The 22767-nt window shown below is 35.6% G+C and overlaps 2 protein-coding genes across 7 annotated transcripts in view; one reads left to right on the forward strand and one right to left on the reverse strand.

The window, feature by feature from the left end:
- Positions 1-16756, forward strand: part of ANKRD13C (ankyrin repeat domain 13C) — a 91500-nt gene extending 74744 nt beyond the window's left edge. Inside the window, exons 10-13 of the mRNA XM_055585495.1 lie at positions 2398-2477; positions 3613-3711; positions 7572-7672; positions 15143-16756. Of these exons, the coding sequence (XP_055441470.1) occupies positions 2398-2477; positions 3613-3711; positions 7572-7672; positions 15143-15273 (411 nt within the window). The 3' untranslated portion in view covers positions 15274-16756. The remainder of the gene's footprint in view (positions 1-2397; positions 2478-3612; positions 3712-7571; positions 7673-15142) is intronic.
- A 4155-nt stretch (positions 16757-20911) lies between these two features.
- The window catches only part of SRSF11 (serine and arginine rich splicing factor 11), a 51056-nt gene continuing 49200 nt past the window's right edge, over positions 20912-22767 (reverse strand). For 4 of the 6 annotated variants that reach the window (XM_055585500.1, XM_055585499.1, XM_055585496.1 and 1 more), the window contains 2 exons: positions 22396-22534; positions 20912-22290 (listed from right to left, as the gene is read on the reverse strand). In XM_055585500.1, coding sequence (XP_055441475.1) covers positions 22093-22290; positions 22396-22534 — 337 coding nt within the window. In that variant the 3' untranslated portion in view covers positions 20912-22092. The remainder of the gene's footprint in view (positions 22291-22395; positions 22535-22767) is intronic. The other 2 variants (XM_055585498.1, XM_055585497.1) reach the window with 1 other exon arrangement.

Genomic DNA, 22767 nt, shown 5'->3' on the forward strand with positions numbered 1-22767 from the left:
TTAGCATAGCATAGCATTATGCTCACGTTTCTCTTTCATGCATCGGAGAAGGAAATGGCAACCCACTCCAGTATTCTTGCCTGGAGAATCCCAGGGACGGTGGAGCCTGGTGGGCTGCCGTCTATGGGGTCGCATAGAGTCGGACACGACTAAAGCGACTTAGCATAGCATAGCATAGCATAGGCACTGTTTTAAGTATTTTAGGTTAACTATCCAGTTATATCCTTACAACAACCCTGAGAGGTTATAGTTAACTAAACTTGAGACAAAAGAGTTTGAATAATTTTCCAAAGTCAGCTAGTAATTGGCAAAGTCAGGATTTGGTCAGTCTGGCTCCAATGTTTGTGTTCTAAAAGCGGCATAATATTGCTCGAAATATTTTTCCATTGCTTTTTGAGTAAAATACAATCTACTTACTGCATAAAACCCTTTCAAACTACTTTTCCTTTTCTGTCTTGCCCTTTTACCCTGTATCTTGCTGTTTAGACACAACACTTGTAGTTTCCTGTTACAGCATGCATTTTCTCACCATTGTTTGTTCTTTAGTGTGCTTCAATTGGTTATTTTGTTCTCTTTCTTTCAGACTTCTCCATTAGGAGCCAGCCTTGCTCTCACATCTTTTTGGCTGCCTGACCCAGGCTGGGTCAGGCAGATCTCTGTGCTCTTTATGCCATCCTCCTGATGTCTCTATCATTATAACTATCACCCTGGATTGTAATTATTCACTTCCTGTGTATCTCTTTATAAGCTTCTCAAGGGCAGAATGTTGTCTTTCAACTGCCTGATGCTCAAAAAACTATTAGTTTCCCTCGTCCCACATTCTTCGGCTGTTACTCAGAGATCATCAATGATTTCTAGCCAACAAAATCTATGGCCAGTTTTTCAGGCTTCTTTAAAGTCTTTGTGTTTTGGTACTGAAAGTCTTTTCACTTCCATGATACCTTGGTACTGTTTGTTTTTTTCTTATTGATTAATATCTCCTTTAATTTTAAACGCTTTTAAAGTCTCCTTTCTGTCCTTTTAAAGGCTCCTTTCTGTCCTCTTCCTGCATTCCCCATCCCACCACCCCCAATCTGTGTGATTTTTAGGACTCAGTCATCAGTCCTGTTTTCTTACTTTTTATTTAGTCAGAGAATTCTTAACATTATTTCTAAATATGATTTCCTTCCTTCCTTCTCTTTTTGTAACTGCCCTCTAGGAACTTCCCAGTATAAAATACTCATTATTATTTACTGAATCTTTTCTAATGTGCCGAGCACTAACCCTTTCTATACATTATCTCATTGAATTTTTAACTATGAGGTGATGGTCATATTTCCATTTTGCAGGTGAGTTAAATTGACAGTTATATAAAGTTACTTGTCCCAGTTCACACAACTGCTAGCTAGTGGAGCTGGGTGGGATTCTGGCTCATTTTTGTGTCTTCAGAATCCTTGGTTTAACATGCTGCCCATTAACATCTTAAACTCATTATATCCAAAACCATACTTCTCTGAATGGAACCTCTCCCAGTGGTACTGTTTTTTGTTGTTGTTGTTATTTATAGCAGTCTTTCACTTATTACCCTTTTGCTGTATATAGTTTGTCTTGTTCATTTTTCCTTAGCAATTTCTACTCTACTCCCTTATTTCTTTATTGCCAGTTTATCCTATAGTGATCCAGATTCTTAGTTAACAAAGACAAGGGATAAGTTTTAAACTTGATATGACCCTTACCACTCTTGTTGATATTCCTTTTGAACTTTCCTCCCTAGTTCAAGACAACCTAGTATTTTCATTATTAATTCTCCCTGTCCAAAATATTCTTTTTCTTTTCTTTTAAATTGGAGTGTTAATCTTCTAATCTCAATTTATTGTCTGTAGAAGACTGCCCTGTTTTCTAAACTCCTGTATTACCCAGATTTTTGTAAGCACATTTTGTCTTTAATCATTTAATATTTTGTATTCCTGATTAATGTTCATGTCTGTATATGTTTTTTCTTTCCAGCTCTGAACTGTGAGCCCCATGAAGTCAGGATTAGTTTTTATACTTCTCTGTAGTTCCCATGTTCAGCATCTAGCATAATGTCAGAAACATTTTAGATGATTAAAGCATTGAATGAATGGATTTTACCTCTTTTATACTTTTCTTTTTGAGATTTAAAAAATGATATTAATAATAAATATTACTGATGGAGCTTATATCATCATGGAACTATCTCCGAATAACCTCTTAAAGCATTGTACTGATGATATTAAGGAGATTATAGTTTATTGTATGTTTTAATTTTATATTTTAAAAAATATGATAATTTTCTTTTCTCTCTCCCGCTCTGTCTCTCTTTTGTCTCTATTCCCCCCTCCTCTTTCTCCCCTTCTCTCTCCCCCTTACTCTTTGTTTGTTTGTTTGTTTTGGCAGCCGATTCGAAGACAGTCCCTTACCCCTCCTCCTCAGAACACTATTACATGGGAAGAGTATATATCTGCTGAAAATGGAAAGTAAGTGTTGGTTTTGTTGTGTTTATGTATTTTTTGGTTTATAGAAAAAAAGTTTTGTAAAAAATTTTTTTACAGAGAATTAGTAGTATAGTTTTGTCTGAAGCACTTCTTTTTTCTTTTAAAAATGTGGATGAAGTATGATGAGGGAGAAGCACCCCTAATTACATTCTCTCTTTCGAGTAAAATGTAGAGCCGCAGTTCTACATCCCTCTTACCAGTTTATATACTCCCCAAAACCCATACGACATTATTCCAAGGAAATAGAATATGAAGACTGCCTAGTAAAACTGCTTGTTTGAGTTTTTTCACTGTAAGATGAACTTTATATTCTCTTATTATCCAGAGTCTTTTGCAGGGTGTTTAAGGCCACTCATTGTTTATCTGCTTTTTACCTTTCCATGTCATCATCCCTTTGTTTCAGCCTCTGCCAGACTACTTCTTATTGTCCTTACCCAAGACAATTGCTTAATGTTATATTGCTTATAATTAGTAAAGTACCTAGTACATAGTTTGTAGCCAGTAAATGTTGATTGAATAAAAGAATGATGAATGAAGTTTATTTTGAATGAAGAAATAAATAAATTTTTCTAGCTGACCATATCAAAGAAAGTACTGTCTTCATAGAAAATGTTCTTTTGTTGGAGAATAAATATTGCTTACCCTCATGATTAGGAAGAAGTTGTCTTCTTTTTAATGTTGAAAGGTTTGTAGTATACTTTTTTAATTTCTATAAAATGTTTCCTTCTTATAATATTTGATAATTAATATAAAATTCTTTATTCTTTACCTTGCTTCTTATTGATCAGTGCTGAAAAGAGATTGAATTGAATAAGTGATTTAAAAGATATGGAATGATATTTTTAAAGTTTTTTTCCAGGATTTTGCTTTGTTACTAAAAATAGTGATTATTAAAATTATATTCAATGTGAAATAACTTTTTATACCTTGTTATTTTCCTTGTTACCCTTGTCTCAGTTGTTATACATGTCTCATTCTCTTTTAGCATAATTTTATTTCTATGCTCAGAGTAAGAAAAGTTGAAATATTAATGAATGTCATTGGAAGATGACAGATTCTTCTTAGGATGATGATAGAGCGTGGAAAAAATTTCCTAATATTTTCTTTTTCAATTTAGAGCTCCTCATCTGGGTAGAGAACTGGTGTGCAAAGAAAGTAAGAAAACATTTAAAGCCACGATAGCCATGAGCCAGGAATTTCCCTTGGGAATTGAATCGTAAGTTTGTTACTAACTGCACAAGTTTATGAAAGAAACTATTAAAATCTTAAGGCTATAATTATGTTTGCATCTGAGTGGTGGATTTGAGGCCTTTGAAATGTAAAGTAGCCTTTGCTTTGGCAGTGTCTACACCCTTCTAGCAATTTTCCAGCTCTCAAAATACTAACATTTTAATTATTTCAACTAAATAAAATTTTGAATAATTTTTTTAAATTATAAAAATAATACATGAATACATGCTTATTGTAGAAAATCTAACAGTATGGAAGTTTATCGAATAAACATGGCAGTTTTCTTTGACCTTCCTAATAGTTGACAGGTAAATAACTAATGTATTTTTGTCTAAATTTTGCTCTGTGTTTTTTTAGCATTTTTTGTAAAAATGGGGGAATAGTCTGCATTTTATTCTATTTCCTCTTTTCTCGTAAAAGTGAGTTATCTTGGAGTTCTTAAAATAATTACATTATCTTTTTTTTTTTCTTTCCTTGGTATTTTATGGTATTAATGTACTGCCATTTATTTTGTTATCCTCCTACTGATAAACATTTTAATTATTTGTAGTTTGTCACCATTATGAATAATACTCCCATGAATATCTTGAATATATCCTTCCAAACCTGTATTCATCAGTTGCTCATTTAAAAAAAAACAGTTGGAGAGATGTGTGGAATGGGAGGTGGGTAGCTAGAGCCGATTCTGACAGAACTGTAAATTCGGGCTTCTCACTAAAGCAGGGGATGAGTTGAAGCCCTAGGCTTTCCTTCCTAGATCCTTCTACTTCCAGTCTGACCTAATACATTAAAAAAAAAAATTATTTTGGAAGAGAGCAGGACCCCTATTTTTCTATAGATTCTATACACATCCTATACTCCTCAACAGCCAAGTTTTAGAAGAGTAGATAGAATTCCAAATCTAGTCTTCAAGCTGTTGATCAAAGAGGAAAATAAATTAATAGTTCTCAGAAGATGTAGGAAGGGAATTAGCCATACATACAAGTCTGCAAAATTTATCTTGTCTTGAACCCAAAATGACTCTAAGATACTCTGGATATATATTGTAAGGAAGAAGAGAAGTGTGGCAAATTATAAGATGCTATCACTTTTAGGAGTTATTCCAATTTCAGAGATGTTAATATGTGAATAAAAATTAGGTATCTTAGAATTTATAAAATGTGGCAATTATAACCATTCCCCCTTAAAAAAGTAAAGTAAGGAACATAGATAGTATGTAAAAGCTAGACAAAGAACTCATTCTAGAATAAAATATAAGTGAAAAAAAAAGTTTTAGAAATACTTTCAGTTCAGTTCAGAGTCTCAGTCATGTCCGACTCTTTGCGACCCCATGAATCACAGCACGCCAGGCCTCCCTGTCCATCACCAACTCCTGGAGTTCACTCAGACTCACATCCATCGAGTCAGTGATGCCATCCAGCCATCTCATCCTCTGTCGTCCCCTTCTCCTTCTGCCCCCAATCCCTCCCAGCATCAGAGTCTTTTCCAATGAGTCAACTCTTCGCATGAGGTGGCCAAAGTACTGGAGTTTCAGATTTAGCATCATTCCTTCCAAAGAAATCCCAGGGCTGATCTCCTTCAGAATAGACTGGTTGGTTCTCCTTGCAGTCCAAGGAACTCTCCAGAGTCTTCTCCAACACCACAGTTCAAAAGCATCAATTCTTCGGTGCTCAGCTTTCTTCACAGTCCAACTCTCACATCCATACATGACCACAGGAAAAACCATAGCCTTGACTAGACGGACCTTTGTTGGCAAAGTAATGTCTCTGCTTTTCAATATGCTATCTAAGTTAGTCATAACTTTTCTTCCAAGGAGTAAGCGTCTTTTAATTTCATGGCTGCAGTCACCATCTGCAGTGATTTTGGAGCCCCAAAAAATAAAGTCTGACACTGTTTCCCCATCTATTTCCCATGAAGTGATAGGACCAGATGCCATGATCTTCGTTTTCTGAATGTTGAGTTTTAAGCCAACTTTTTCACTCTCCTTTTTCACCTTCATCCAAGTCTATGCCCTAACCAGTAATGCTGAAGAAATACTTTAGGAGAGCATAAAAGAACATGATTGGTCAACTAGATCACTCTAAGATAAGACAATAGAATGAAATGAAAAGGAGATTATAAAGCTAAGGAAATAAATTAAGCACTAAATAGCACTATTGCAAAACAAATACATTAGAAACAACAATGAACAGAACAGATGTGGCCAAAAATTAAATTTTGATAGCTAATAGTGAATCCAGTGAAAGAAGTGCATGTGCGTGTTAAATCTACTCAGTCGTGTCCGACTCTTTGCGACCCTTGGACTGTAGCCTGCCAGGCTCCTCTGTCCATGGGATTCTCCAGGCAAAAATACTGGAGTGGGTTGCTGTGCTCTTCTTCAGGGGAATGTTCTGAACCCAGGGATCGAACCCACATCTCTTGTGTCTCCTGCATTGGCAGACGGGTTTTTTACTACCAGTACCACCTGGGAAGCCCAGTGAAAGAAGATGTTAAAGGAATTTGAGAAGTAATATATATGGAGGATAATACTATTCAGTCCTGAATATTCATTGGAAGGACTGATACTGAAGCTAAAACTCCAATAGTTTGGCCCCCTGATGTGAAGAACTGACTCATTGTAGAAGATCCTGATGCTGGGAAAGATTGAAAGCAGGAGGAGAAGGGGATGACAGAGGATGCGATGGGTTGGATGGCATCACCGACTTGATGGACATGAGTTTGAGTAAGCTTCAGGAGATGGTGATGGACAGGGAAGCCTGGTGTGCTGCAGTCTGTGGGGTCACAAAGAGTTGGACACAACTGAGCGACTGAACTGAACTGATTTATGGAGGAGAGTGGTTCAATATAAGGATCATTGCTGTTCCACTTAAATAAAAAGCCTCCACAATGTAAACAAAATAGTATTCAAAATATGATGGAAATTTTCTTGTGTGGAAGAATTAAATATGTAGTCTGATTAAGCTCCAATAAAAATAGACAAGAAGTAGTAACAGTGAATATCCTGATTAAACTATTGCATTTCAGTTATAATAGAGAACTGTCTAAAGGCATTCGGGAGAAAAGGTGTTACAAAAACAGCCTGACCTTACATTTTTTCGCTACATTGTTGAGGCAGAGAAAGTGTGATACCACAGTTAGGTAAGATGTCATTTATATATCAAGGCAATTGAAAAGGACACAGAAGAATTCAGTCAGTACAGCAGCCATGGGCCCTTTTTGAGAGAAAATTAATACTACTTAAAATCAAATTCATCCAAGCAAAGGCTAAAAGGAGGAGTTACAGTATAATGAGGAGTGTAATACTGAGTGCTAAGAGTGCTTGAGACCTCTTAGCACTTGCTAAGAGACCTTGTGAAATTGTGTTAGTTAAGAGGGAAATAGTATAAACTGAAACCATGAGAGTCAGAGTCCCCTTTCGTGTGCAAAAAAGAAACACTCATTTATCAAATCTGTAAGAAATCAAGGAATAATAAACACTTACAAGCCCTCTCACACACAAAATTGGGAGCAAAATTCAGGCATCCAAACAGTAGGCTAATTAAAGAACTTGGGAATGTGTAGACTTTAGGAGGAGGACTAGTGTGAGTTTTGAGTCTGCTGAAATGTAGATCTAAGATCAAAAAACTGTGGAAATTATGGCTGCACAATAAAATGTAAAAGTTATAGACCTTGACACAGTGAAAAGAATAATAAAACAAAAAAAATGAGGTAAAGGAGGTGTCATTTTTTCATCTTTAACATCTGTGATATTGGAGCTGTGATACTGTAAGTTTGGAGCATGTAGTTATAAAACATAAGGACACAATAAAATCAAAGTGAAAAATTTTTTCTCCTTCCATATTTCAGATTATTGAATGTTTTGGAAGTAATAGCTCCCTTCAAGCACTTTAATAAGCTTAGAGAATTTGTTCAAATGAAACTTCCTCCAGGCTTTCCTGTAAAACTAGGTAAGAGAAAAACTGTCATGTAAGTTTAATGTCTATTAGAAATACAGAGCTGTTTACTAACATTTAAAAAGAAATACTCTTTGAAGGAATATGGATTTCCCAGCTTATAATTTTATGTTGTTTTCTGTAATTACATGCATTGATATTCATACTTTGTCAAATATATAAAATGCTTGATGAAAACTCTCCTTGATTTAAAGCAAATGTAAGTGAGGGATATACAAATATTTCATTCAAGAGGGTGTGAGTGAACTTATGCACTGTGGTAATATTTTAATGTGAAATCGAGAGACAGGATTTTAGCCTATATTTTCTGCAGATTCTGAGCTTCTGAACAGTGGGAATATTTCTGGGGTCAACAGTACTATTCAGTGATAAAGTAATACTTATTACATTTTATTTTTCAGTCTTAAATATTTAAACTTAATTTCGCTTTAAACAATGATCTTTCAAAACAGTAAACTCATTTTGTATATATTTATCTTCTTAACTATATTAGAAAAAGAGGAGTAAGACACTATTTACAGGTTCTTTAGGAGTTGAGGCTTAGATTTAGCAGTGATTTCAGCTCCATGGGGGGCTTCCCAGGTGGCTCAGATGGTAAAGTATCTGCTTGTAATGTGGGAGACCAGGTTCAATCCCTGGGTTGGGAAGATCCCCTGGAGAAGGAAGTGGCAACCCGCTGCAGTATTCTTGCCTGGAAAATTGCATGGATGGAGGAGCCTGATAGGCTACAGTCCATGTGGTCACAAAGAGTCAGACACAACTGAGTGACTTCACTTCACTAAGCTCCATGGGGGCCTTCAATACCACCCATCAATCCAGCCACCAAGTATTTAATCAGTGCTTACTGTGTGCTGAACCCTTTTCTGATGCTGAGAGACAATGAAAATCCCTGTCCTTTTGGTGTTTATATTCTGGGGTAGGGGGTATTATAGAGTAAATATAACTTTTATATAATTCCTCTGATATATTTATCTTGTTTCACTCAATATTACTGAAACCACATCTCAGAACAATTAGGGCAGGTGCTATACTCCCAGAAGTAATGCTTTTATTACTAAAAATTAAACCCAACCTTCTCAGTTTTTCAAATTTGGGAATATGCATATTGTGAATTAAAATTGATCTTAAAACATATTCTCAATATGTCATTCTAGATTCCCCTTGTGATATAAAAGTGCTGAGAACCCAATATCTACTTGAGTAAACCAATGATAAGATTATAGGCAGAAATTGCTAAAAACTAAAGAAGAGCTGAGTGTTTGAGTTATGGATCATCACATAACTTTTTCTGCAGAAGCTTAAAATCCCACTGTCTTTATCTATAGCCAGAAAATAGTTCAAGCATTGGACTCTGTTCTGTATATTGTATTTAAGAGGCACAGTGACAAACCTGAATAGAGGGCAGGGATTACGTATATGAAACTATTACTGTTTTCACATTTTTTAAGTTCCAAGCCAAAATCAAACCTCACAATACAAGTTTTTGTGAAAAAGAAACACTTTGGTTATATGGGAAAAAAGTCTACAGCACTTTTTTGCAGGCATTTCTCTGACATAAAGCTTTATTGACAAGGGATTTATAATTTTTTGCTTATATACTTATAGGGAATTTGCTTAAGTATCTCTCTCATCTCTGTCCTTCTTTTACATTGACCCTATAAAATCTAGTCCTAGGTCAGTTTAATCTTCAGTCATTTCTGTTTCTATATTTAGGATAGAAGGTACAACTGAGGGGGGAAATCTGGAAATTGTTAACACAACTGCATGTTTTCAAAATGAGCCAGAGCTTTTTGGTTTTTTTTTGGCTGAGCTGCTCATGAACTCTTCATTGCTGTGATTGGGGCTTCCGTAGTTGTTTCTCTTGTTGTGAAACATGGGTGTGGGCTTAGTTGCCCTGTGGCATGTGGGGTCTTAGTTCCCCAACTCCAGGAACCCATGTCCCCTACGTTGGAAGGGGGACTCTTAACCACTGGTGTGTGTGCGTGCTGAGTCGCTTCAGTTGTGTATGACTCTGTGCAACCCTATGGACTGTAGCCCACCAGGCTCTTCTGTCCATGGGATTCTCCAGGCAAGAATACTGGAGTGGGTTGCCATGCCCTCCTCCAGGGGATCTTCCCGACTCAGGGAACGAATCTGTGTCTCTTATGTCTCCTGCATTGATAGGTGGGTTCTTTACCACTAGTGCCACCTTTTCTGGACCACCAGGGAAGTCCTCAGCCAAAGCTTTAAATGCTAATTTTGAATGATCTTTTCTCTTATTTGCTGCTTCTCTCACTTTGCTTTCAAAGGCTAAATCTGAGCCTTCTTCAGCAGTCCCCATCCGCATCCCCTCCATTACTTCCTCCCACAGTCTAAGCAGATGAGTTTTTTTGTTTTCTTAGTTACAAAAAGAGGCCATCAGAAATAATGAGACCTCCCTTATTACTCCCAACCTCTCATACAAACTTTTTTGCCCCAAGTGCTATCTTTTCTTCTAGCTTTTCTATCTCAGTGTAAGTGGTGTCCCTTTTCTTAGCTTGAGTAATCTCTTTATTTGTACTATGGATCTGTTCTCCTTCCCACTTTTTAAAAAAGCTTGCTCTGTTTTCCTACATTTCTCCTTTACCTCCCAACTGCTCTAGTACAGCCTTCTTCTCTTAGCTGTTAGGCTGTGTTCAGGTTTTTAAAATTCAACCAGTCAGAGGTCTTTCTCCTTTTAAAATTCAACCAATCTAGGAAATTTCCTAGTGGCCTGGTAGTTAGGATTCTGGGCTTTCACTGTCATGGCCTGGGTTCAGTCCCTGGTTTTGAAACTGAGATTCCCCAAGCTGTATGGCATGGCCAAAAAAAAAAAAAAACAAGTCAGGCTCAGGGAGGTGAGGGAAGATGGCCAAACTTCAGAGAAGAATTCAACCAATCTAATAAAACAATCCCTTTAGCTCCACCTTACCCAGCACTTGCCTTTAACCTTTGCTTTTCATAGCCAGGTTACTCCAAATCTACTTTTATCTCTCCATTCTTTCTATTTATAGTTATATTATAAATAGGGGAAAGTGAAAAGGAGATAAAGGGAGGCAAGGTTTTTCTACATCACTTGAACTGCTAAAATGATGACATCAGGAACCAATGATAAATTAGTTATATATAATATATACTTAGAGCAGCCACCAAAAAAAAGGTGTACAAAGAGGTATACTCAAAAATACTATAGATAAAAACAAATAAAATTCTAAAATGTGGTCATGTCAGGACTCTCTGGTGGTCCAGTGGTTAAGACTCCATGCTTCTACTGCAGAGGTTGTGGGGTTTGATCCCTGATCGGGGAAGTTCTGCATACTGCATGGTGCAGCCAAAAGTAAACAAATAAATAAATAGTATTCCTGTAACCTACAGGAAGGCAAGAAAAATACATGAAAAAAGAGATGACAAAAAAGCAATGAAATAGCAGAATTGTCTTAGTATATAAATAAATATACATTAATGTAAACAGTCTAAACAGAGCATTTAAAAGATAGATTGGAAAAACAGATTAAAAACCATGATTCAGCTACATGCTGTCTTCAAGAAGCTCCCTTCAAATATGATTTTGGCAAGTTGAAAATGAATGGGTGGAAAAAGATGTATCATGAAAACATGAATCAAAGGGTAACAGGACTAGATATATTAATATTAGACAAAGTAGACTTCAGAGTAAAGAAAATTATGGAGGGGGGGTATTATATAACAATAAAGGTATCAATCCATGAAGAGGAAAGCAATCTTAAATATGTATACACCAAACAACAGAACTGTAGGATGGTGAAGAAAGAACTGAAAGAAATGAAAGGGAAAATAGATTTTCAATTATAATTAGAGTCTGCAACATCCTTCTCTCAACAGTTGACAGAACAACTAGAAAGAAAATCAGTAAGGATATTATAGAACAGCTCTATAACACCATAAACCAGAGCACCTAGTTGGCATTTATGGGAACACTTTACCCAACATTAGCAGGGTACACTTTTTTTCTTAAAATGGAACATATACCAAAATAGGCTGTATCTTGGGCTATAAAACAAAACCTTAAGAATTGAAAAGGAATGGAAACCAGTCACAGTAGAGTCAAACTAGAAATAATAACAGGAGAATCTCCAGTTTGTGGTATTCTGTTATGCACTCTTCTAAATAATATATGGGTCAGTGGTGAAATCTCAAGGGAAAAGAATATATTGAACTGTATGAAAATAAAATTACAAATATCAAAATTTCAGATACGACTTGGCAACTGAAAAACAACAAAAAATTAAAACCACAGTGAAACAAAGTGCAGGTTGGTCAGTCATGTCCAACTCTTTGTAACCTCATGGATACTCCATGGAATTCTCCAGGCCAGAAAACTGGAGTGGGTAGCCGTTTCCTTCTCCAGGGGATCTTCTCAACCCAGGGATCGAACCCAGGACTTCCACATTACAGGCGGATTCTTGCCAGTTAAGCCACAAGGGAAGCCCAAGAATACTGGAGTGCGTAGCCTATCCCTTCTCCAGAGGATCTTTGACCCAGGAATCGAAGCGGGGTCTCCTACATTGTAGGTGGATTCTTTAGCAGCTGAGCTACCAGGGAGGCCTAAAACCACAGTGAGATCATTATATACACCTAACAGGATGGCTAAAATAAAACATTGTTGGGGCTTCCCTGATGGTCCAGTGATAAGAATCTGTCTGCCAATGCAGGGGACACTAGTTCGCTTCCTGGTCTGGGAAGATCCCACATGCCACAGAGAAACTAAGCCTGTGCGCCGCAACTACTGAGCCTGCGCTCTGGAGCCCGCGAGTCACAGGAGACGCCACTGCAATGCGAGGTCTGTGCCCCACAACTAGAGAGTGGCCCCGCTTGCCACAACTGACGCAAGTCCATGAGCACAACAGAGACCCAACGCGGCCAACAAGAAATAAATAATACTATTTTAAAAACCAAAACATGGTGACAACTCCAGATGTTAATGCAGATGTGAGGAAACTGGATCGATCACTCATACATTGCTGGTGGTTATGTAAAATGATACAGCCACTCGAGAAAACGTTTTAGCTGTTTCTTTAAAAAAAAAACAAAAACATAAAACTATCCAACATCCATGCAGTCAGGCAATTGCATTCCTAGCTTTTTGTCCCCCGAAAATAAAGATATACTCACATAAAAGTCTGTATACAAAAATAAGTTTGTAACAGCCTTAAGCTAGAAACAGTGGAGCTTCTTGGTGCAGATTCTCTTCCTCTCTTCTGAGATAGAGTTCTCTCTCGATTTTCTTCCTGCCGCCCTGACTGCTCCTTCTGAAACACATCTCTCCTGTTACTTTTGTCATCCTACATTATATCCTCATTATCTCTGTCCAAGCTTAATTCAGATGTGTTACTAGTATGCTCACAACCATCCACTGATTTCCATCTCATCCAGAGTAAAAGCCAAAGACTTGTCCTTGACTTAAACCCCACTTGATCTGGCTGCCTACTTCTCCTCAGACCTCATCTTCTGCTAACCTGTCCCTTACTCATTTGGCTGTAGTCAAACTGATCTCCCACCTGTCCCCAGAATAAACCATACTGTTTGATTTTAGGGCTTTTTTTTTTAAATTATTCCCTTTACTTAGAATTTTCTTCCTCTAGGCAACTGTATAGTTTCTTTTCTCAGGTCTTTGCTGAAAGGTCACTTTATTGAGGTTTGCTTTTGAACCCTAATCAAGAACTCTTTTGAAATTGCCTATCCTCCAACTTGCTTTGTCTTTTTCTGGATTCTCAGTCACAGTTACTCTTTACTTATTTGTTTGGATCTCCTAACCAGAATGTAACCTCCTTAAATGCATGATTTGTTTTCACTTGTTTACTGGTGTATATCCAATGCCTAAAACAAGGGTCAGCAAACTTTTCTGAAAGATAGTAAGTATTTTAGACTTTGCAGACCATACGGTTTCTGTCACAACTATTATCTCTAATTAGAGAATGAAAATAGCCATAGATAGTAAGTAAACCATGTGTTCCAATAAAACTTTACTATGGGCAATGATGTTTGAATTTCATGTAATTTTATCTGCATGAAATATTTTTTTTAAACCATTAAAATATATAAAATCTTTTCTAGCTCGTAGGCCTTGCAAGGCCCAGGCAACAGGTCTTAATTTGCTGACCTCTGAATCAGAACAGAATCTTCACTCAGTAGGCCCCAATGATGATCTTTTCCTCAGAAATAACTGGAAAAAACTCTGTAATCCTTATGTTGATTTCTGTGTTTAGTTTTTTTTTATGAGAATATTACTTTCTGCAATAAAATACTAGGTTTGTAACAGTCAGACTTAGTTTATGGTATGCCTTTATCAGACATTCAACTTAGCTTTCATAGAATCATTTCAGACTTTTAAGGAGGCTTTCAAGTTTATTTCGTAGATGAAATCCTTGAGCCTGATAAGTTAAATGACTTGCAGCAGTCAACCCAGGTTTTATAATTTATGTTCTTTCCAATAAATTGTGTTAGGAATAAAACTAAATAGAGTGATCAAATTTTGAGTTTTAATTTTCTTAAAATAAATTTATTCATTTATCTGTTTTTGGCTGTGCTGAGTCTTCGTTGTTTTGCACGAGCTTTCTCTGGTTACTTGTGAACTGGGACTGCTCTTCATTGCAGTGCCAGGGCTTCTCACTGCAGTGGTTCTCTTGTTGCAAAGCACAGATTCTAGGCGCGCAGGCCCAGGGATTGCAGCTCGTGGTCTCTAGAGTGTAAGGCTCATTAGTTGCAGTGCACCTGCTTAGCTTTTCCATGGCATGTGGAATCTTCCCCGATCAGGGGTTGAATCCATGTCCTCTGCTTTGGCAGGCAGTTTCTTATTCACTGCGCCACCAGGGAAGTCCCATTTGGTCATTTTTGATGTCAGATTTAACTCACAATTTCAGCTAGAAATGTATATTATTTAGAAAAATATTAGGCTGTGGTGGTATGATATTACTCCAGTTCCGACAAGATTGTTTTTATCTCATATATGTAAGTGATGGATTGTTTTTAGTGTTTTAGAAACAAAGGATTAATGCATTTCATGTGTTAAATGAAAAAAAAAAATCAGCTCAGATTCAGAATCTATACACTACATTCTAAAGAAAATATATCAGAATGCAAAAAAGTACAAATGTAACCATCCCTTTGCCCGAAGAAAAAGAAAAAATAGTCTAGTGGAATCTGCCATTATAGTTCTAAGATTGGGGAGCAGTGGGACCTTGATTTTTTGATGTAACTCTTGATGCCTTGGTGTCTTTCTTTTCTCATGAATAGCCAACGTCTCCCCCCACATCCTTCATCCCTGCCAAATACACTCATATTAGACATGTATTAAGGTTTGTCTGGTCCCTGAATAATGCTTTTTTACATTTTAAGGAATATATATATTTCTCTCTCTCATAGTATTTCATTGTCTATAAATAAGTTACCATTTCATTTTACAGTGTTACCATTAATTGTCCTCTCTAGATATACCCGTGTTTCCTACGATCACAGCCACTGTGACTTTTCAGGAGTTTCGATATGATGAATTTGATGGCTCCATCTTCACCATACCTGAAGACTACAAGGAAGACCCAAGCCGTTTTCCTGATCTTTAACTGACACAGAAGATGATGCCATTCAACCAAGGAAGGCTAGAGAATGCAGAGACCCCAGAGTGAATCCAAATAGAAGGGACAAATGCTTTCATCGAGGAAAAGGGAATTATGTTGACTCGACACATCAGTGATATAATGAAATGGGCCTCTAATAAGAATTTCAGCAAGTTTCCTGATGTGCCATTTTCAGTCTTTTTAAAAATATACATATTATAAGTGTAATAGTTTGACACCTTAATGACCCCACTTCCTTCTTATGTAAAACAGCTATGAGTGCTGTGATTTGTTTTTAAAAATTTTTACACTTCTTGTTGAAATATATATGCATATATCTATATCTATATCTAAAACACTCCTGGACCATTAACATAAATTAAATGTCTTAAGAGATATGAAGCCCTTTTAAACTTGTCATCTTATATTCAAGGTGACCTTTATAAATATTCCTTCAAGCTTTGTTTTCATAAAATGTAAAGTATGTAACATTATGTATAGTTCAGTAATTTGAATGTTCGTTCAATATAATGAACTAGAAGGAATGCAGTTTTCTGTAGATGAATGAACCAAATGGTAACCATTAAACAGTTGCATTTGTATGTTGCAATACATTTCAGAAGGAGCGTTCACTCTGCAGGGAATAAGGTACCTCCTTTAGCACCTTAGTGCAATTCATTGTGGTGCTATTTGTTTTTACCTGAATTCTTTCTTCAATGGAAAACGTTTGTTACTAATCTTCCTTTCATAGAACCTCGGTTTTTTCCTAAACTTGAGTTTAAAAGTCCTTTTTTGTGTTCATGATAAGGTACAGTTAGCATGCTTAAAGATACTCTTCTTCCAAATCTGAGCACTTTAAAGAAATTCCAAATATTTAAACTTGCTTCCTAATAAGTGCACATCATTCTGATTATTTCGTTTGTTTTTAGTGGTATATGGATGCATTTGTGTCAGTTTTAAAAACAATCCACATATTTTGGACATCCCTACATATTTAATGCTTTCAAAATAAGGTAAAAACATTTTATATGCTAACAGAATATATTTGTTACAAGTTCAATTCCAGAAACGTACTCAAGACTGACAATTCCTACTGTTATTTTTTTAAGTCACAAGAAAATATTTATTGATTTTAATTACCTCCGCAGTGTTTAAATCATGCATTATTAATTTTTGCACTTAAAATCTTTCATACTTATTCCAAGATGGTTTGAAGGTCCAAGAATGAAAATAAATTAGGGAGAATAATGTATTAACAGTCATAAAATGTTACGTTAAAGAACTTAGCTGAAGAAATGTTTTTTAAATGTATCCTGAGAAATGTGTCAGAATGGATGTCAAGTTTTTTAGAGTGATCAGTAATTTAAACTTTTTCCAGGATTTTAAATAATTTGAATGAGTTTAGAAATCTTTATTGAAGAGATGATTTATTTAAAAATCCAAAGCATCAACCATAAGAAATTTTATAATAAACGTCTTTGAAGCTGCATCTTCCATGCTGATACCTACTACACTGTATATGTTGACAGTTTATTTATATATTTTATATGATGAAACATAATCATAGTTAAAAAAATTCAAAGACCAGTTACTACCTTATGTGGGTCTGTTGAATTCTGTGGAAAGAGTGGGTAAAACCATACTAGGTTTATTGAATAGAAGTTGATCCCTATTATTTTGGGAATGTTTTGATCAAGTGACTTACAGATTCTATTATCAATGATTATATGAGGTTTTGAGAGACTGAAAGGCAGTGAATGATCACTGTTGCTCTTAGGCTCCCTTACTTTGTGGCAATATGGTATACTTTCAGGAATATACTGCAGATCTTTTTTGTACTGATTAATTCAGTGGGGGAAAAAATGGTACATTGCAGCTTAGGACTTATCAATTCCCTACAAGCTGTGACTTTTGCCGGGGTACACTGGAGGTAGGAAGACTACTGAAAACTTTTGCACTTGGATTTTAACTTTCTCTCATAAATATAGTAGAAAGACATTATCCATTCCAAAATGTCTTTTATATGATCACAAAGGACAGGTATATGTCAGTATCTCTTATGGTAAAAATAAGGAGCTATTCAATGCAAATAAACTTTTCACAATATTAGACTTTTCAAAATGTGCCTTTTAATCCAGCTAATGAGTGAAGCTATATAGTTTCAAGTAGATAAAAACTTTATATTTTGATACTTACATGAAAATCTAAGTTTTATAATGTAGGTTCATAAAATTCTCTATGCCTTCCATTTGTGATTAAAAAACTTGTTTAAAAATTGGACTATAAAATGGTTACCTTAAATGGCCCCTTAAAAGGCTCAATATACCCTGCCACCACTATGGTTTCAGAATAGTCTTGTCTTAAAAGAAAATTCCCTAAAACAATTTGCCTCTCTCTGTAGACTAGACATTCATGTACAGAAAATTATGAGGCTTCATTAAGAGGGAGGCACAAAGCTGATGCTGATATTTTGAGTATAGCTACACACAATGGTCTGGAAATGGAACACATTTCAAAGAAGCTGAAAAATCTATTCAGTTTCTTTCTCCTGCTTATAACTGGTATTGAGCCCCACTCACACAAAAATGTTTTCATAGTGTTATTCATGCACAGCTTATCATTTACATCTTGAGGGAAGGGTGGTGAAGTGTTTTACTAAAGCTTCTCCCTAGTTTCCACTTAGCCTACAGCAGAGCTTGTTTCGAGGCCACAAAGGACTGACTAAAGAAAATATTAAATTAAGGGGTGCTTCCTTTTGTTCATTCATATTATTTTATTTGCCAACATGGTTTCCCTGGTGGCTCAGATGGTCAAGAATCTGCCTGCAATGCAGAAGACCTGGTCAAAATATCCTCTGGAAAAGGGAATGGCTACCCATTGCAGTACTCTTGCCTGAATTCCATGGACAGGAACCTGGTGGGCTACAGTCCATGGGGAGGAAAAGAGTCAAACACAACTGAGTGACCAACACACAACATGGTTGACAAACAGTTCTAAAAATCTAGATGAATTAGAAATCCTATTTGTAGTATGCTAACCTTTACTGTTGAGCTGGGAGAATTAGTGATTAGTATAAACACAATATGCCTGTACTGTTAGCTCCAGCAAAAGGTATCTTAATGATATTTTCCAAAATGACCAAAATGTATCTTTTCCAAAATACCTAAATTTGGGAACTTTAAAAGACAACTGACAGTGAAACTTTGATATGTGACTTAACTACCTGTGATGATCTTTAATTGGAGGATAACTACTTCCCAATAATGTGATGGTTAATGCCATGGGGCAATACCTGTGATGATTTTTAAAAATTGTTATACCTCATTTTAGAATAGTACTTCTGGCTATGGCACGTATGGTAGATAGACTTTTAGCTGTTTTAGTTCATCCTTGTGGGTTCCAGCTTGTGGTTTCAATTTAACCTCAACCCCTCCAACCAGCCTGGTGTTCTTGACTCCTGTGGGCTTGAGTCTCCAGCATCAGATGCATAGTATAGACAATTTTGAGACCATTAAACCAGCTCCCACAATTAAGGTCAAATCTCTAACAAACCTTTGAGTCATTCTGCTTCCTGGATTGAATGCTGACTGAAAAGAAGAGCAAAACTATACTATGCTAACCTGATGCTTGTCTTCCAAAACCTGGTATTTAACACCTAGTGTAAATTTTAAGTATATTCTTACGGATATCCCCACTGGTAAAGAATTAGCATGGTTCACACCTGAGTTATTTTGCTAAAGAATGTCTGAATGAATTTTAGGTATTCTTTGATACTAAAATAGGAACAAAAATAGAACACTCAGAATCAACAACTCTATAGTTTCAGACATTCTGAAAGTACCAATAGCATCTCTGCTACATCCATATTTAATAGTCTCATTTAAAAACTACCTCTGTAACAGACATATTTAAATATCCTTAAATATATACATATACTTGATTAGAGAAGTATTTTAGATAGGAGTGAAATGCATTAGCTAGACTTGAGACAGAAGGAAAAGAATGCTAATCTTAATCCCAGCACCGAAGACTTCAAACAGCATAGACCACTTAATCAGGTGCCAAGTGAATTAAGTGGTATTGCTCTAAAAGCTGGCTTATGCAGCCTATATGGTAACAAGAGTAGAACCTGTTTTAAGATGCAGCTCCAAGGTAAATGTAAAATTAGTTTTCACTGTGCCCAGTGAGTAAATGACTACAGTTTTTCCTACCTTCCACATAGAAATCACTACCAGGAAGCTTATTATCCAAAATCTATATTCACAAAAACATTAAGGGCAACATAGCCATCACTGCAAGAAATTTATCCTTGTGCTTTTGCTAAACCAGTACCCCAAACTAAAATTTTATATAGCTTTGAAAAGCACCATAATTAAATACTAGGTACCATTTATTGACCCAGGTGTACAGGGCTACACTTTTAACTACTTTACAAGGTAAATATTACTCCCCATTTTACAATGAGAAAAATGAGTAAGACAGACAGGTCTCCCCAGCTGTAACTGAAGCCAAAATTCATGACTGGACCCTTACATGGCCACTACCTTCATTCACTCTTGAAGAATTTAAGCAAAATAAATAGCACAAACATTTTTCTAACAAAACCACTTTTATTTTTAAATCATTTTTACTATCAAATACAGAACAAAACTCAGTGTGGAGGCAGTGTTCACTTGATTTCGACTCATCTGTATTAAAGGCTCATGTAACCTGCAACTCTACCTTTGTGCATAAATGTTCACTGAAAAATAAACTAAATATAGACTCCCTTCGATAGTATCTTAAGTCACTAGCACTATTTAAGGCCAAAAATTTCTTAATCCCTTTTGAGAAATTAGCATACTTTGTATTCAGAGACTAAAAGGGAATACAATGAGTAAAATTAGGCTTAACCAAGTGAAACTGCCAATATTTTACTTGTTTCTGACTTACAAAAGACAATATCATATGGTTCAACCTTTTAGATTTTTTTCTACTAATTTTTTAAGTTTAAAGAAATGTTATTTGCGTTCAACTTTGTGTTTAAAAATGCAGTGATTATTCGGACCATTACTACAATGTCTTACTATAGACAAAATTCCTTTCCATAAAATCTTTAAAAAGTTACTACAAACTGTAAAAACAATGGTGCTTTTCTATACGGCATTTCAATTTTAAAAGATTAAAAAAAAAAAAAATCATACTCCAACTTGGATAAAAGCTACAATTCCAAGTCTCATTTTCCCCTTAACCCCGGCCAAACACTACTCATTTCATAAATGAATAAATATACTATTTAGTACTGTACAGTAGATACATACCATTGAGTTTCTATACTATTCCAGAAAAGTTATGTTTATATTCACCAAAAATATAAATTTACTAAATATAGGTGGGATCATTTATCCTAAAGTTCATTGCTTTACTCAACGCAAATCCTACACCCAAAATATAAGAAATAAAATTACACTTAAAAAGACCGTTTTAGAAATTAATTTTGACAATTCTGATGGCAACTAATCACTACCGATGGATTTCATTTTACTGCTATATTAAAATATGTGGTCTGCAAGGAGAAAGAACTTGATTTGTAAAATGAGTGAGGTAAATGCCATACATTCAACAATGTAAATAAATACAAATACGTTTTTACAGAACATAAACATAAGTTTAAGGGTTTTATTATCAAAGTCATGTAAAACAATTTCAGAAACTGTACATCAACATGGCACAGACTGTAGCCTACTTTTGTTTTTACTGCACAAAAGTAAAGCTTGGAAACTCCTGTAAGAAAACAGTTGCCTAACTACTTTGCATTTAACATGGAATCACTGTGTGCATAAGATTACTACTGCAGTAACAGTAACACAAAATTTACTGGTTTTATACAACTTGAGATCAAATAAAAAGTACATTATCAAGTAGATTTGTCTTATTTTTAAAAGCATATGAAGGTCAATTTAAAATGCACTATCCCCTTTTCCAACAATGAGATTAAAACAAATTAATAAAAGCGTGAAAAACAAACTCAGGACAAAAGCTAACTTTCTTTTACAGATGGACTTCAGGATAGGCAAACAGCTTTCACTGATGCAGATGTGGAATAAATTATTTTAGGAAAAAAAATTCCCAAACACCTTATGAAAAAGTATACAACTCTACTTCAAAATATGCTATTTACTTACTGCCAAAGACAGTTTCATTTGAAATCTTGTTTCTGTAATTAAAGCCTAATTATAGCCATCAAAAAAGGTTAGTGCATATATAACCTTTCAAAGTTAAACAAAAGCCACAAAAATTTAGCCACAAGGCTTAAAGGATTATCTATTTCAAATGCTCATTTCCAGATGTAACTATAAGAAGGTTAATTTGTCATGTCAACAAACGACCATAAGTAGATCCATCATGTTGAAGGATTTTAATGACATTTAGGATATTCCTGCCACAATTAACATGCAATCAGTGCATTCCCTACATGGCTCTATTACGGCAATGAATCAAATTCTAGAAATACTATAAGTGAACTTACTTAATAAAGGAGATCATACAACATAAACAATCCATGCCTGCTGTAGATGCATGCAGCTTTTCGTTTTTGTTATGAAGCAGCACCAGAATAGTAAAACTGCTTGGTTACTCAATCAGATTTCACCCTGTCACGAATTGGTTACCCCTGTATCCTTTTCCTAAAAGCTTTTGGATGTAAATAACTATCAACATCAGGAGCTTTATAACCATTTATGACTCAGCTGTATACATCTAGGCTTGAGATGAACAAATACAGCATTAAGAAATCACACAGGAATGACACTGATGCACGTACACAGATTCCCACAGAGGCATGGTTCAGTCACTCATATCCATGTCTTCTTCATGATGATCATCCCCATTCACTTTGGATTCTCTTAGTGAATCACCAGTTCCCTTTTCCACAGAACATTCTTTTGTTTTAGGAGAACCTGGTTCTGTTGGTTTCTTCTCCTCCTTTTTCTCCTTCTCGCTGTCATACCCCTGTTCCTCTTCATCGTAGTCCCGTGTAACCTGCTTTGCCAAGGAGAATAAGAAAAGTAAACGTCTTCACAGGAAAATCACTTCTTTAAAGTACCAACATCAACCAAAACACCAAAATAAATTAGTTTGTAAACATACTTTTACATCTTTATCACTCTCTGATTTTCTTTCCCGTTCTTTTTCCTTATCTTTACTTTTCTTCTTCTTGCTTGTAGATCGCTCTCTTTCATCTCTGCTTCTTTCTTTGTCTTTATCTTTCTTCTTCTCCTTTTTATGTCTAGAATGACAGTAAAATGCTCACAAGATGCTTGAAACAAAGTGCTCAAGAATTTTTGCCATTATTTAAATAGCAATAAGTTTAGATTTGTTTTAGATGGTAAGCTTGATGTAAGTTCACTGCTATAAGGAGGTTAACAAAAATCCAATTTCAAATCACTGGACACAAGCTGTATACAAGTAACACAGGGAAGAAGACTGTAACTTGATTACAGGTCTAAAATGCCTAATCAT

This window comes from Bubalus kerabau, chromosome 6 (genome assembly GCF_029407905.1).
Source record: "Bubalus kerabau isolate K-KA32 ecotype Philippines breed swamp buffalo chromosome 6, PCC_UOA_SB_1v2, whole genome shotgun sequence".
NCBI classification, from domain to species: Eukaryota; Metazoa; Chordata; class Mammalia; order Artiodactyla; family Bovidae; genus Bubalus; species Bubalus kerabau.